At 55.6% G+C, this 12,444-nt stretch overlaps 1 protein-coding gene across 1 annotated transcript; it reads left to right on the forward strand.

The window, feature by feature from the left end:
* Positions 1-912: 912 nt before the first annotated feature.
* On the forward strand, positions 913-6,141 carry Efnb3 (ephrin B3). The gene is made up of 5 exons (XM_052195374.1): positions 913-1,392; positions 3,569-3,861; positions 4,051-4,143; positions 4,254-4,358; positions 4,777-6,141. Exons 1-5 carry the CDS (start codon positions 1,271-1,273, stop codon positions 5,184-5,186), a joined length of 1,023 nt encoding a protein of 340 aa, XP_052051334.1. The 5' UTR covers positions 913-1,270; the 3' UTR covers positions 5,187-6,141.
* Positions 6,142-12,444: the final 6,303 nt, after the last annotated feature.

The following is a 12,444-nucleotide window of genomic DNA, read 5'->3' on the forward strand; positions in this document are numbered from 1 at the left end:
AGCAGCCTGTGGAGGATTGGGCAGGAAAGAGAGGAATGTGGCTCCTGCCGGGGAGGTGCTGAAAGCCTGGTGCTTACACCCAAGAAGGCAGCTCCTCCCTTCCCCCAGGATAATTGGAAACAGTCCTTCCTGTGGATTGCAGCTTTGGGGTTATAGGTACCCCTTTCCTCTCCCAGTCTTACTTTTCTCCATGATCACCCAAGAAAGGCCAAAATGTACTACTCCCTGGTCTCCACCTAATCCATAGAAAACAGTAAAGAGTCAGAGAAGCTGTGACAAAAGGAAGCCCAGGAAAAGGGGGTGTTCAGCAGCCTAGGTTGTGTTTTCAGGGTTTTCCTAAACTCCCCGTGTGACCTTGGGCAAGTCACGGGGTCCCCTCTCAACCTGGGTAGCTCTGCCCCCTCCCACTTCACACAGGTAGCCCATCAACTTAAGCGTTACTTTGTGAAGTGCCTCGCCTTCAAGGTTGTCATTATCCTCTCCAGGCCGCCCGGAAAGCCGCGGTGTTGTTTTGGAATGGAAGAGGAGCAGGCTGCGGGAGCAAAGGGGGAAGGTTTTTCGGGGTGGAGAGGGCAAGAGCCTTTCTGGATGCTAGCGAGGAAGATTCCAAACGCTCGGGCAATCGGAGGGCAGGAAGGAAAGCAAGTAGAAACTCAGCCAGAGACGGACACTGCCAGAGACAAAGGGGGCGTGAGAGACCGCGCGGGGCAGCGAGGCGGGGTGGCGGACGGGAGGTGCGCGAGGTGAGGGAGGTGTGGGGGGCGTGGGCCGCGGGATGCGACGCCCGCTCCGACTGAGCTCCAGCTCCGGTTTTTCCCTCCACCATGCTCTCCCCCTCCCCGCCTCTCCTTTAACTCCCCCCTCCTGGGCTCGGGACTGGTTTCCTCCCTTAGCCCGCTGCCCTCAATCCCGGCGAGGCTGGGGCTCCAGCTCGGTGTCTCCTTCTTCGCTGCCTTGCCCGGCGCCCCATGTCGCCTCCGCCCGGCCCTCGGCTCCCCATGTCCCCCACGTAGCCAGGCGCACAAATCCCGAGGTGCGGCGCGTGGGCCGGGGGCGCGTAGGGCGCCTGCAGACGGCCCCTGCAAGGGTTCTTGTGGGGCTCAGCGCTCTGGAGCCGGGGCGCAAGCATCGCAGAAAAGGGGGTCCTTGTGGGAGCTGGGGGTGACTAGCCACCCACCAGGGTGACTGGGGCTCCACAGCGTGGTAGCCACCCCTGGGGGTGAGAGACTTTGGGGGAGTTGGTGCCCCGCCCCCAGGCCTTGGTAGGGTCATGGGGGCCCCCCATTTTGGACCAGGGGGTGTGCAAGTCGGGGCCCTGCTGCTGTTAGGTTTTGCGGGGCTGGTGTCTGGACTCAGCCTGGAGCCTGTCTACTGGAACTCGGCGAATAAGAGGTGAGTGGCCTGGGACCAGGAGATTTCCAGTCCCATGGATAAGGGATATGGAAGCTTGGAGACTAACAGCTAGGATTCTGAGCTGAGAGGAGGCTGGCAGAAGGGTGCTTGCTATAGCACTGAGGTGAGGTGACAGGTTACAAGACAGCAATGATCTCGGGAGCCAGACTCCTAGTCTCACAGAGCTGTTTGTGGGTGGTGATACCATGTGTCGGGAGTTGGGAGACCTTACAGGGGCAAAGATAAAGTTCACGGGCAGCAGGAGGGGCAATAGAGTGGCTCTGTGGATCTGGAGGAGACCTGTGTCATCTGCGTTGAAGGGAGCCTGGTTAATGTCAGCTCTCGGGAGAGAGGTGCTGAATGGGTGCTGCTGAGGCACTGAGGGGAAGGGCAGGGACGCCTAGCTCCCAGGAGGCACTCGGCATTGCAGATGAGGGGGAAAGGGGTTCAGTTTGGGGCTCTAGAACAGCCCACCCAAGGTTCCTTGACTCTCAGTCTGTGTTCCGACTCGTGTTCACAGCCAGAGGACGAGTGAACCTTTGGCTGAACAGTGTCAGCTAGAACTCATTCCTGTCTTCCTGGTTTGGCGGATTCTTTCTGGAGCCTCTCATGGCCCCCTCCTTCCCTCTTGCCACTGGAGTCCTGAGGGTGCCACTGCTCTCTCCAGTCATCTTGGCCGCAAACTCTCCCTGACACCATTCCCTGACATGCTTGCTCTGCTTGGAAAAAGGCCAAGGGTCAGTCACACAGAGCAGACAGAACCTTTGGGAGGTCATCTGAGTGATTTGCTTCCATGACATTTCCTATCTCCACCAGCCCAAGAGTTCTGGGTTTCAGAAACTTCCTCCTTGGCTGGGGCGGTTGTGAGCCAGCATGGGAGAGGGGAGAGGACCTGAGAGTTCATCAGGTTCTTGGTCTTAACACTAGCCCTGCTCTTTGCAGCTGTGTTCTTGTCGCTTAACCTCTCTGAGTTTGTATCTTCAGTCCTTACAGCTGTTATGAGGATTGGAGACAAGGTATTTGGACATATTATATACTCATGAAAGGAGAGGTAGGATTGTTTTCTTTTCTTTTTTGTTTGTTTGGTTCTGTTTTTTTGCTTCTTGGCCTCCCTGCCCGGTTCCAATCTTGGTACCCCCCCCTCCCTCCCATATCTCAGTGGGAATAGTCAATCTCAAGCCCTCCCACCTGCTAACAACTCCTGGCTGCAGCTTTGAGTATGAGGTTTACCTTGAGGATGTAAATTGGTCTATCCCAATAGATAGGGTTGAGGCAAGGCGTTGGGACATCTGAGGTTCTTTCGGATGTCGGATGGGGGGGAGCTGATCTTTAGGAGTTTGGAAAGACGCTGGGCAACAGTTGTGTGGGACCCAGGTTCAACTGCGGATGCACAGGTGGGGCTTGCTATGGTAGGCAGGTTGTGGCTGTGCTGGGCCCATCCGCTCCCTGGCTAACTGGCCAAGGAGATGTTAGGGTTAGGGTTTGTGTCAGCTGTAGTGACAGAAACCAACTACTTCAACTCCACAGCAGGAGAGCACTTTCCTCAGGAAGTTTAAGGCCCCAAGGTAGAATGCAGGAAGACTGATCTGAGTGGTTGGCATCTCTACTTCCATTCTCATCGGCCCCATTTTGGTCATTGCCAAACTGGCATTTGCCTCATGTCCCATTAACTAACTTGGGGGATTGGTCCAGATCCCTGATCATACCACCCCCCAGCCAACCTTTTCCTTGCCCCCCTTGCCCTGGAATTCGGTGGTGTCCTGGAGAAGGGGGAGGTTCCGTCCCCATGGTTGACTGCCATGGAATAGTGAAATCACCTGGGAGGGGTAGGCTGTGTGGTTCCAGAGAGGCCAGCTCCTTGGTAACTGGCATCCTGTTGCCATGGCAACGGCACCGGTGATGGAGCGGGAGATGGCAGTGTGCATGTGGTGAGGGCGGGCTGAAGAGTGCATTTGGGCACACCAAGGGGCAGGAGACCTCTGAGCCTGGCTTCCTGCTGCTTCTGATGCGAGCTTACAGAGCCCTTAGTGCCTGGGCTTACTGAACACAGGACTCAAACAAAGGCAGTGGGTGGGAGCTAAGAATTGCTGTCCTGGATGGTTGGGAGTGAGAGAGGGAAAGCTTTGGGCGCCACACCCCTGACACCTCTTCCCTGCCTACCTTATCTTCCCTGTAGGTTCCAGGCAGAGGGAGGTTACGTGCTTTACCCGCAGATCGGGGACCGGCTAGATCTACTTTGTCCCCGGGCCCGGCCTCCTGGCCCCCACTCCTCTCCTAGTTATGAGTTCTACAAACTGTACCTGGTAGGGGGTGCCCAGGGTCGGCGTTGTGAGGCACCCCCCGCCCCAAACCTTCTTCTCACATGTGATCGGCCAGACCTGGACCTCCGCTTCACCATCAAGTTCCAGGAATACAGCCCTAACCTCTGGGGCCACGAGTTCCGATCCCACCACGATTACTACATAATTGGTACTGCCAGACATCGGGCAGGGGCAAATAGAGTGTCCCTGGGATGGAGGGGAGGAAGGTTAGGGCCATTGGAATCCACCTCTATGTGCTCATCAGTGCTCCCTTGGCATTCAGTAGTGCTCCCCCCACAGGGAACAGGGGAGGGCTGGACCCAGGAGTGCTGACCTCTTGTCCTCTTCTTATTTTCAGCCACATCAGATGGGACCCGGGAAGGCCTGGAGAGCTTGCAGGGAGGTGTGTGCCTCACAAGAGGCATGAAGGTGCTCCTGCGAGTGGGACAAAGTGCGTGGGGCCAGGGGACATCTGCTGGGAGCTGAGGGACATTTAGGTGGTGCATGCAAATCAGGGGCAGTCCTCTCAGCCCCTCAGCCTTGTGTCTTTCCCAACTTCAGGTCCCCGAGGAGGAGCTATACCCCGAAAACCTGTGTCTGAGATGCCCCTGGAGAGGGAGCGAGGGGCAGCTCACAGCCTGGATCCTGGGAAGGACAGTGGACCAGGTAGGAACCAGGCACTGCCTCCTCTGCTCCCAGACCCCAGCTGCCCTGCCTTCACCCTCTCCCGCCCTCCCTCTCCCGTTTTGGGGGCGGCGATACAGGAAAGAGGAGAAGAGAGGATGGGAGGGTGGGAGGGAAGTGGAAGCCAAATGAGGAAAAGACTCAATTAGAACTAATTAGCCAAGTCACTGCTTCAATCAGTGCTGTCAGAGAAGTGGGGGGTGGGGGGACTACATGGCAGGGAGCTGGAGGCCGGACACCTGGATTTCGATCCCCGTTTGGGGGAGGGAATATGGGGTACCTAAGGGGCCTGGGTACTGCTGGGGAAGCCCATGGGGACCCCCAGGGCTGGGTGTATCCAATATCCAGATGGTTCCTTCAGCCCCTCCCCCTCTTTCCTCCTTCACCCCTTCCCTGCCAGGTGACCCCAACAGCAATGCAACCTCCCGGGGTGCTGAAGGCCCCCTGCCCCCTCCCAGCATGCCCGCAGTGGCTGGGGCAGCAGGGGGGCTGGCGCTGCTCTTGCTGGGCGTGGCAGGGGCTGGGGGTGCCATGTGTTGGCGGAGACGGCGGGCCAAGCCTTCGGAGAGTCGCCACCCTGGTCCTGGCTCCTTTGGGAGGGGAGGGTCTCTGGGCCTGGGTGGTGGAGGGGGGATGGGGCCTCGGGAGGCTGAGCCTGGAGAGCTAGGAATAGCCCTGCGGGGTGGTGGGGCTGCGGATCCCCCCTTCTGCCCTCACTACGAGAAGGTGAGCGGCGACTATGGACACCCTGTGTACATCGTGCAGGATGGGCCCCCCCAGAGCCCTCCGAACATCTACTACAAGGTTTGAGGGCTCCTCCTACCTGGCTCTCCTCAATCCAGCCATCCATGGGGTGCTCCTCCAGGGTAGTTCATGGTATGAGGGACACCTGCACCGTGACTTTGGCCCCCTTTGCCCTCCTGGCCATAGCCCTCATCTCCAATGTTAGGATCCCTTAAGACTTGACTACACCTCTTCCTGCCCTCCCCGACCCTCATTTGGCTGTGGGCACTCCTCTGTCTCTGCCTCTTAGGGGAGGGGGCACAGGCTCAGCCTCCCTTAATCACTACACAGGTGTCCTTTCTCCGTCACCCACCCAGAGTTGGGGTGGGGATGGTCTGTCTTTTGGTTGGCACCTCTTTCTGCCTCTCACCATTTTTCTCTTCTCTCTATTTCTTATTCTCTCTCTCTCTCCTGTGTCTAGGTCTGTTCTCTCCCTCCTCCCTAGCCTCCTCCTCCTTACATCTCCTTTTACCCTCTTGGCTTCTTGTCCTTCCTGTGCCTCTCATGTGTCTCCTGGGTTGGGGCATCAAAGTATCTCTCCCCTTGTTCTTGGCCCTTTCCAACTTTTCATACCAACCACTCCCCTCCCCCACCAAAAACAGGGGGTCCGGGTGGGGGGCGGATTCTGGCACTCTACCCCTCAGCTCCAGGCATGGGGTACAGGGCCGCTTTCCCTGCCTTTCTGTGTACTTACTCCAGCCATTTGGGGTGGTTACTGGGCCACAGCTACTCCCATGAGAAGAAGTGTCCTGTTGTGGCCAGTGGCTGATAGGAAGACACGAAGCAGTGTGGACATGACGGACTGGGTCTGATGCCAAATGGGCATCAGATAGGAAGTGACGCGTTCCAGACAAGAAGTGACCAGGCCTGGACAGAAAAGGCCTGGGAAGTGGCAGCAGCAGGAACTGGAAGTGCCTTCATCCAGAACAGGAAGTCGCACTTCTGAAATAGGAAGTGGTCTGGCTGGAATCCCAAGTGGCTCTTAGTCTGGGGAGGTGGTGGGGTGGGGGTGGGGGCATGGGAAGTGGATGGTTCTTACCCTGTGGAGAAAGGGGCAGGAGGAACTTCTTGCTTTAGGAAGAAGCTGGAACTTACCACTGTGAGAGGACAGATGTGGACTGGGAATTTTTTTAGTGTTCAGTGGCACTTCCCAAGGATCCCCCTTCCCTTGTATTCTGTGCGGTTTTTAGGACAGCTAAGATGACTGCCACGTGCTGTGGCAGGCCCAATTTGTCTTGTTCTCCCCCAGTATAATCTCTGTTGATCAACAGAACTACCCCAAGAACCCACATGTTCTCCCCCCAGTAACCAGACGGCTATCTGGTTCTTGCCTTCCTCCCTTCAAACCCAACACAGCGCCCTCGTTAGTGAAGAGGTGGCCCATGGGCTGGTCTAGCTGATGGCAGTTATTAGCACTGGTTGCTGTTTCCATAGTGACAAGCCTATACCTCTTCCCTGCTCTTTAGTGCACAGTGGGCTGCTGCCTCAGTGTCCTCCCGGCTCAGTTTTATTAGATCAGAGCTGCCCTTGGGCACCGCGTTGGCCACCTCAGTCACCAGCCAAAATGGTTGCTTTGTCCACCAGAGGTCAAGTCATCTCTCTGGCGCTGTAGTTCCCAGGTCCTTCTAGGGAACAGGAAGTTGATATTGCCATTGGGGAGGTGGCGGGGTATGGCCGTCACCTCGATAGTTTTACTGTAAAAGGGAAATTTGAACAACAAAAAAAGAAAAAGAAAAAAAATAAAAAAAACTTTAAAAGTTGACCAGAAGGCTGGAAAATGACTGGACATGAATCTGGGGGTTCAGAGTGAATGTGGGGGTCAGAATGGCTTTCAGGCTGAGGGTGGGTCACTGCAAACCCCCTGGGGGCCTGGGGAAAGGACACTGGTTGGGTGGTGAGGTAAGCAGTTTCTGGAGAGGGAATCTTGGGCTCAGAAGGTTGAGGGAGGAAACCACCTGTAGAAAGGAGCTGCTGGGACACTCCAGTAGTGATATGTGCCAATGCTGGTCACGCGTGGGGGAGTTTCATGCTAAGCCAAAGCATGTGGGAGAGAAGAGTCACCGTTAGAAGCACTGTGGCACTAATGTGCACTTCCGTGACGGTCTGTTCCCTACAATCCCTTGCCAATATGCTTGAGGTTTGCTGTTGGGGATAGAGCTGATGAAAAAAAAAAAAAACTGTAGGAGACCCCCAGGGGTGCAGGCATCGAGTGTGTCTGCTTATATGCCCGGCTCTTCTCCCCCAAAAGCCCAGGTGCCCATCCCCCTAGACTCTGCCCCATTCTCTAGCCACAAAAGCTGCCATCAGGAACATCGCTGGAGCGAGTCCACAGGGTCACAACCTCTGCCCCGGCTGCCCTCCACTGACTTAAGGTTCCCTCCCACTGTCTCCCATCTGCCTGGAGGTCAAGGGGTCCTCCTTCCACTCTGTTCATAGAGGCCCCCTACCCATCAGCAAGATGCCTGGGTCCTCTGAGGTATAGGTACTGGACAAGGGGAGTTGAAAACTGAGAGAGCAGGTACTGGGCTGTGTGGAATTTCCTCCTGCCTTCCGAGCCCACACTGGAGCTACCCAAAGTGGGGAGGCTTGAGGGGGTTGGAAGGGCTGGTCCCTGGCCCTTAGTGGGGGTTGGTCGTCTTGGAAACATCCCCTTCTCTACACAATGGGAAGCCCCCCTCAGCCTCCCGCGTGGATGGAGCCGACAGCCCCATCGCTGGCTATCAGCCTCAGGGACTTGGCAACCGTAACTATGGCAACACAGAGCCCAGCAACAGGGCCCACTGAGAAAGGGAGGGGTCCAAGACTGGGGAAGGGCTGTGAGTATGAGGGGACAAGGGCTCTGAGAGTCCCCTTGACACAAACATCCTGAGGTACAGGTGGATACAAGAGGGGAGAGAAGTAGAGATAAAGTCTCTGTGACAAACACATCACCGAAGCAGCCAGGACATCACAACATGCTGAGAGACAGGAAGACACCTGGGGACCGATGCACAGCTGGGAAGAGAAACAGCACAGACTGCTCAGCCCCTGGGACACACCCCCTCCGAGCACTGGCATCCACAGACCCCCTGCCAACCACCTGACATTCACGACACCTACAGCCTTTCACATGCGCACTGACTTGCCTGTCTTTTAAGCTATTTGAAAATGCTGGTGACTTCCACTTAGAACCACACATGCCATCTGTTGGCTTTCTGGAGACAAGTACACACACACTCCCAGGGTGACAACTATGACAAGAATAGAAGGGAGGGGAGCTACTCCTTCCTCCATTCGTTCATTCAGCCGCTCCAACATGTCTACTGTGTTCCAGGTGCCACTTCAGCCCTGCGCACTAAGGCGAAAATCCCCTGCTTCATAAAATCACATTTTTGTCTATTGACTGTTTTTATACTCCCCCCCCCATGGTGCTAGTGTCAAACCTAGAGCTTTGAACATGTTTGAGAAAACATTAAGCCACACCTCCAGCCCCAGGTCCACTTTTTTAAAAGATGAATTTAATTTGAATATTTTTGCCTGCGTGTGTGCATGTGCACCTTGTCTGTGTCTCATGTCCACAGAAGTCACGAGGGCATCAGATCCTCTGAGCAGAGTTACAGAGCCCTTGGGCCTTGTGGAACCAAACCTGGGTCCTTTGTAAGAGCAGCTCTTAGTCTCTGATCCTCTGGCCTCCCTCTTGCCTGCATTTGAGACAGGGTCTCAGTCTAGCCCAGGCTCTTTGGTTGTGTGATTGACTGACTGACTGATTTTTAAGACAGGGTCTTGATGGCCAGTGGTGGCACACACCTTTGATTTCAGCACTCAGGAGGCAGAGGCAGGCAGACCACTGTGATTTCAAGGACAGTCTGGTCTATAGGGAGAGTTCCAGGACAGCCAGGGGTCTGGAAAACAAATCAAAACCAACCAACCAACCAACTAACCCCTGAAACAAAGAAGGTAGGGTTTTGACATATAGACCAAGATGGCCTTGGATTTAAGAGACCTGCCTGTCTGCCTTCGCTTCCTGACTGTGTGCAACTCCATTTCTGCCCAGTGTTTAGCTTCTGAGATCCACAATTTAAAAAAATATTTATTTATTTATTTATTTATTTATTGGTTTGATTTGGTTTTTCAAGACAGAGTTTCTCTGTGTAACAGGACCCCGCCTATCCTGGAACTCACTCTGTAGACCTGACTGGCCTCGAACTCATAGAGATCCACCTGCCTCTGCCTCCCAAGAGCTCTGATGAAAGGCATGCACCACCCCACCCCACCTGAAGTCCACATTTTGATGGGGAACAGCATTTACAATCTCAGTTCATGAAAACAATATTGAGGCTGAGGTGAGAGGAGTTTGAAGCCAACCTGGGTGGGTGAGAGACCCTGTGGAGAACGGAACAAGACCAAACAAAGAAAGGAAACTCAGGGGAACAGGGTAACTCTTTCCGGTTCAGAGGTCAGAGAGTACTGGTGGGGCAGCCAGGAACTGCAGTGAGAAGGCAGAAGCAGCGATAGAAAGGGAGAGATTTTGATGTGTTTGGTAATAACAAGGGCATTCTCCTTATTTTTGTTCCCTGTCTGTCCCTAGCCACAGCCCAGGGGGCAGAAAGTCACTCTAAGAAGCTAGTCAAGTCAGGTGTGGTGCACATACTTAATCTCAGCACTCCGGAGGCAGAGGCAGGTGGATCTCTCCGTTTGAGGTCAGCCTGGTCTACGGAGAGAATTCCAGACCAGCCTGGGCTACACGGAGAAACCCTATTTCAAACAGTGAGGGGATGAGAAGAGGGGGGGGGAGGGAGAGGAGGGGAGAGAGAGCAAGAGGGACAGACAGAGTCAGACAGAGAGAGACAGGGAAAGAAAAGAGAAAGAAGACTTGGTCTTCTCCCCTCCCCTCCCCCTGGGTTCTTGTGTGTATAGAGTAGTTGTTCTTTCTCAAGGACTTTTTAAGCCCGAGGAGGGCAAAGATGATGGCTCGAGCTTTTGGACACCCAAGACAGTAAAATCCAGAGCAGGAAGCTGAGTGTGGGGTGGCAAGAACTTGTAACCCCAGCGCTTGAGAGGTGTGGAGGAAGGAGGCTTATGGGTTTGAGACCAGTGTAACCTGTAAAGCGAAACCCTATCTCAAACAACACAATGAAAAGAGCCCCCAGTCCAGAGCCGGAGCGGGCGAGCAGAGCAGAACTAACAGAAACAAGTAGGCAAGGGACCGAGATGCCCAAGCTGCCCTTCCCGACAGTGGGAGGGAGGCTGTGCAGCTCAAAGGTTACAACTATCACCTGTTCGGAGTGCCGTCCTGACGTCTAATGCGCGTGTGGTAGGGAGCATGCATGCAGGCCGTGGCATGCGTGTGGAGGGCAGACACCGGGTTGCCAGACTCGGTTCTTCTCCCGCGGCCCCCCGCCCCCCGGGACGGAACCCTGGTTAGCAGGCTTTGCAGCAGGTGCCTTCACTCCCTGAGCCCACTCACCAGACTGCAATCAAAATATCCGGTGGATAACGTTCGATGCTACAAACTGAGATTTAAGTTAGAATGAAATGTGGGGCTCCCTAGGGGGAAAGTGGGCACCCACAGACACGGGGCTCCACCTTCCCAGGGAGAGGTCCGAGGTCTGCAGGCAGGCTGGGAAAGGAGCCGCGGGGTGGTTCTGAGGCAGCCTGCTGGCTTGCCTGGGTTTGGGGCGGTAGGCAGGGACTAGAAAGACACCGCGAGAACGGCCACTATGGAGTAGCAAGGCCGGGCAGGTGTCTGGAGGGAGTTCAAAGCCACCAGCTTCCAGGCAGCCATGATTCCTCATGCGGGAATCGAAGCAGTCCATTTCCTGGTTCTCTCTCAGGAACTCAGGCGTCAGCTCCCTCAATGGCACTGACTGGTGGGGTGGGGGTGCCCACGAGCAGCCTCAGGGGGCAGCAGCTGGTGAGTGGGGAGGAATCTGTGTGCTCAGCAAACAGCAGCCTTCGTGCGCATGGGCCTCCCCCCCCCCCCCATCAATCAGCCTCAGCCAAATGTCCCTGCATTCCCACCACCCCAAGGGGACTGGGGCTGGGCCAGGGTCCCCAGGGGAGTGAGAAGGGGATGGGTGTGGGGAGCTGGGGTGGGGCTTCAGTTTCCATCCCTTGGCCTGTGTTCTCTTCTCTTCGGAAGCCCTCAGTCTTGGTGACGTGGGTGGAATGACTCTTTCCTGGCTCCTGCCACTCTGGGGGCACCAGCTACAAATCACCTGTGGGGGGCCTTGCTGGACGAGAAAGGGGGCAGGGAGATGAGTCAGGGTGCGGAAGAACCCACTCTGGTTCTCATGGGACTGGTCCAGGCCATGGTCAGCAGGGAGGTCGCTGGCACAGAGGCCCTGCCTCCCGGACTGGCCCTTCTCTCCTAATGGATGCTCTGGTCAGCCAGTGGAGAGACCCTGACCCTTGAACATCTGTCCTTCTAGCTTCTCCTAGCATCCCAAGCCTCATTCCCTGTTCTCACCAAGATCTAGAGGCATGACACCTACCTCACCCAAAGTTTGCTATCACCCACAGGGGTGGGTGTGGGTGTGGGTGTGGGGGGGACGACTGTGACTTCTAGGTCTTAGCTTCTGGCTCCTCTCCCTCTCAGCCCTTACTCCCCTCAGGGACCCAGGCGTCCTGCCCACTCCCTTTCCCATAGCAACCATTCTTCTTGGAGTTGCTTAAGACTTTAATATCATTTCATTAAGTCCGTAAGTTCAGGGAAGGCTGGGAACACAAAGGGACTAGGAGTGGGCCAAAGAGGGCCAAGGTAGGGGAGAAGGACCGAGGCCCCTCTTCTCCGTGGAGATGGCTCTGAGAAATCAAATATTGACAGTGGGAGGACAGACCTTATTAAATCTGGGACAGGGGTGTGTGGGTGGCTGTGGGAATGGCAGGATGCCTGGGTTCTGAGGGTGATAAGGCTTTGCGGGGATGGGGTTGGGGTGGGGTCGGGGGGAGCCTATAGCTGGGATGGCCTAGGCTAAGGGACTGACTCCAGGGTGACTGGTCAGTCCTTTCCTTTGGGATGTGCTTAGATTTGCTACTCTGGCTGTTTCTCAGCTGTCCCCTATAGTCCCTAGGGACAAGCACCCCATCACAGCTGTGGCTGCCTCCCCATCCTCTCCCTTTACCTCCACCTCTGTTGATGAGCTTCGAGCGGCAGCGTTTAATCGGATTGAGCAGTAATTAGCAAAGCAAGATGTTTGATTACCTATTTAGCATAATGTGGGGGGCTGGGATCCCTAGACACAGCCACAGTTGAGAGGGGAAGTCAGAAGAGAAAAAGGCTCTGTGCAAAGTTCCTTTCCCTGAG

The sequence above is a fragment of the Apodemus sylvaticus genome, chromosome 10 (genome assembly GCF_947179515.1).
Source record: "Apodemus sylvaticus chromosome 10, mApoSyl1.1, whole genome shotgun sequence".
Classification (NCBI taxonomy): Eukaryota; Metazoa; Chordata; class Mammalia; order Rodentia; family Muridae; genus Apodemus; species Apodemus sylvaticus.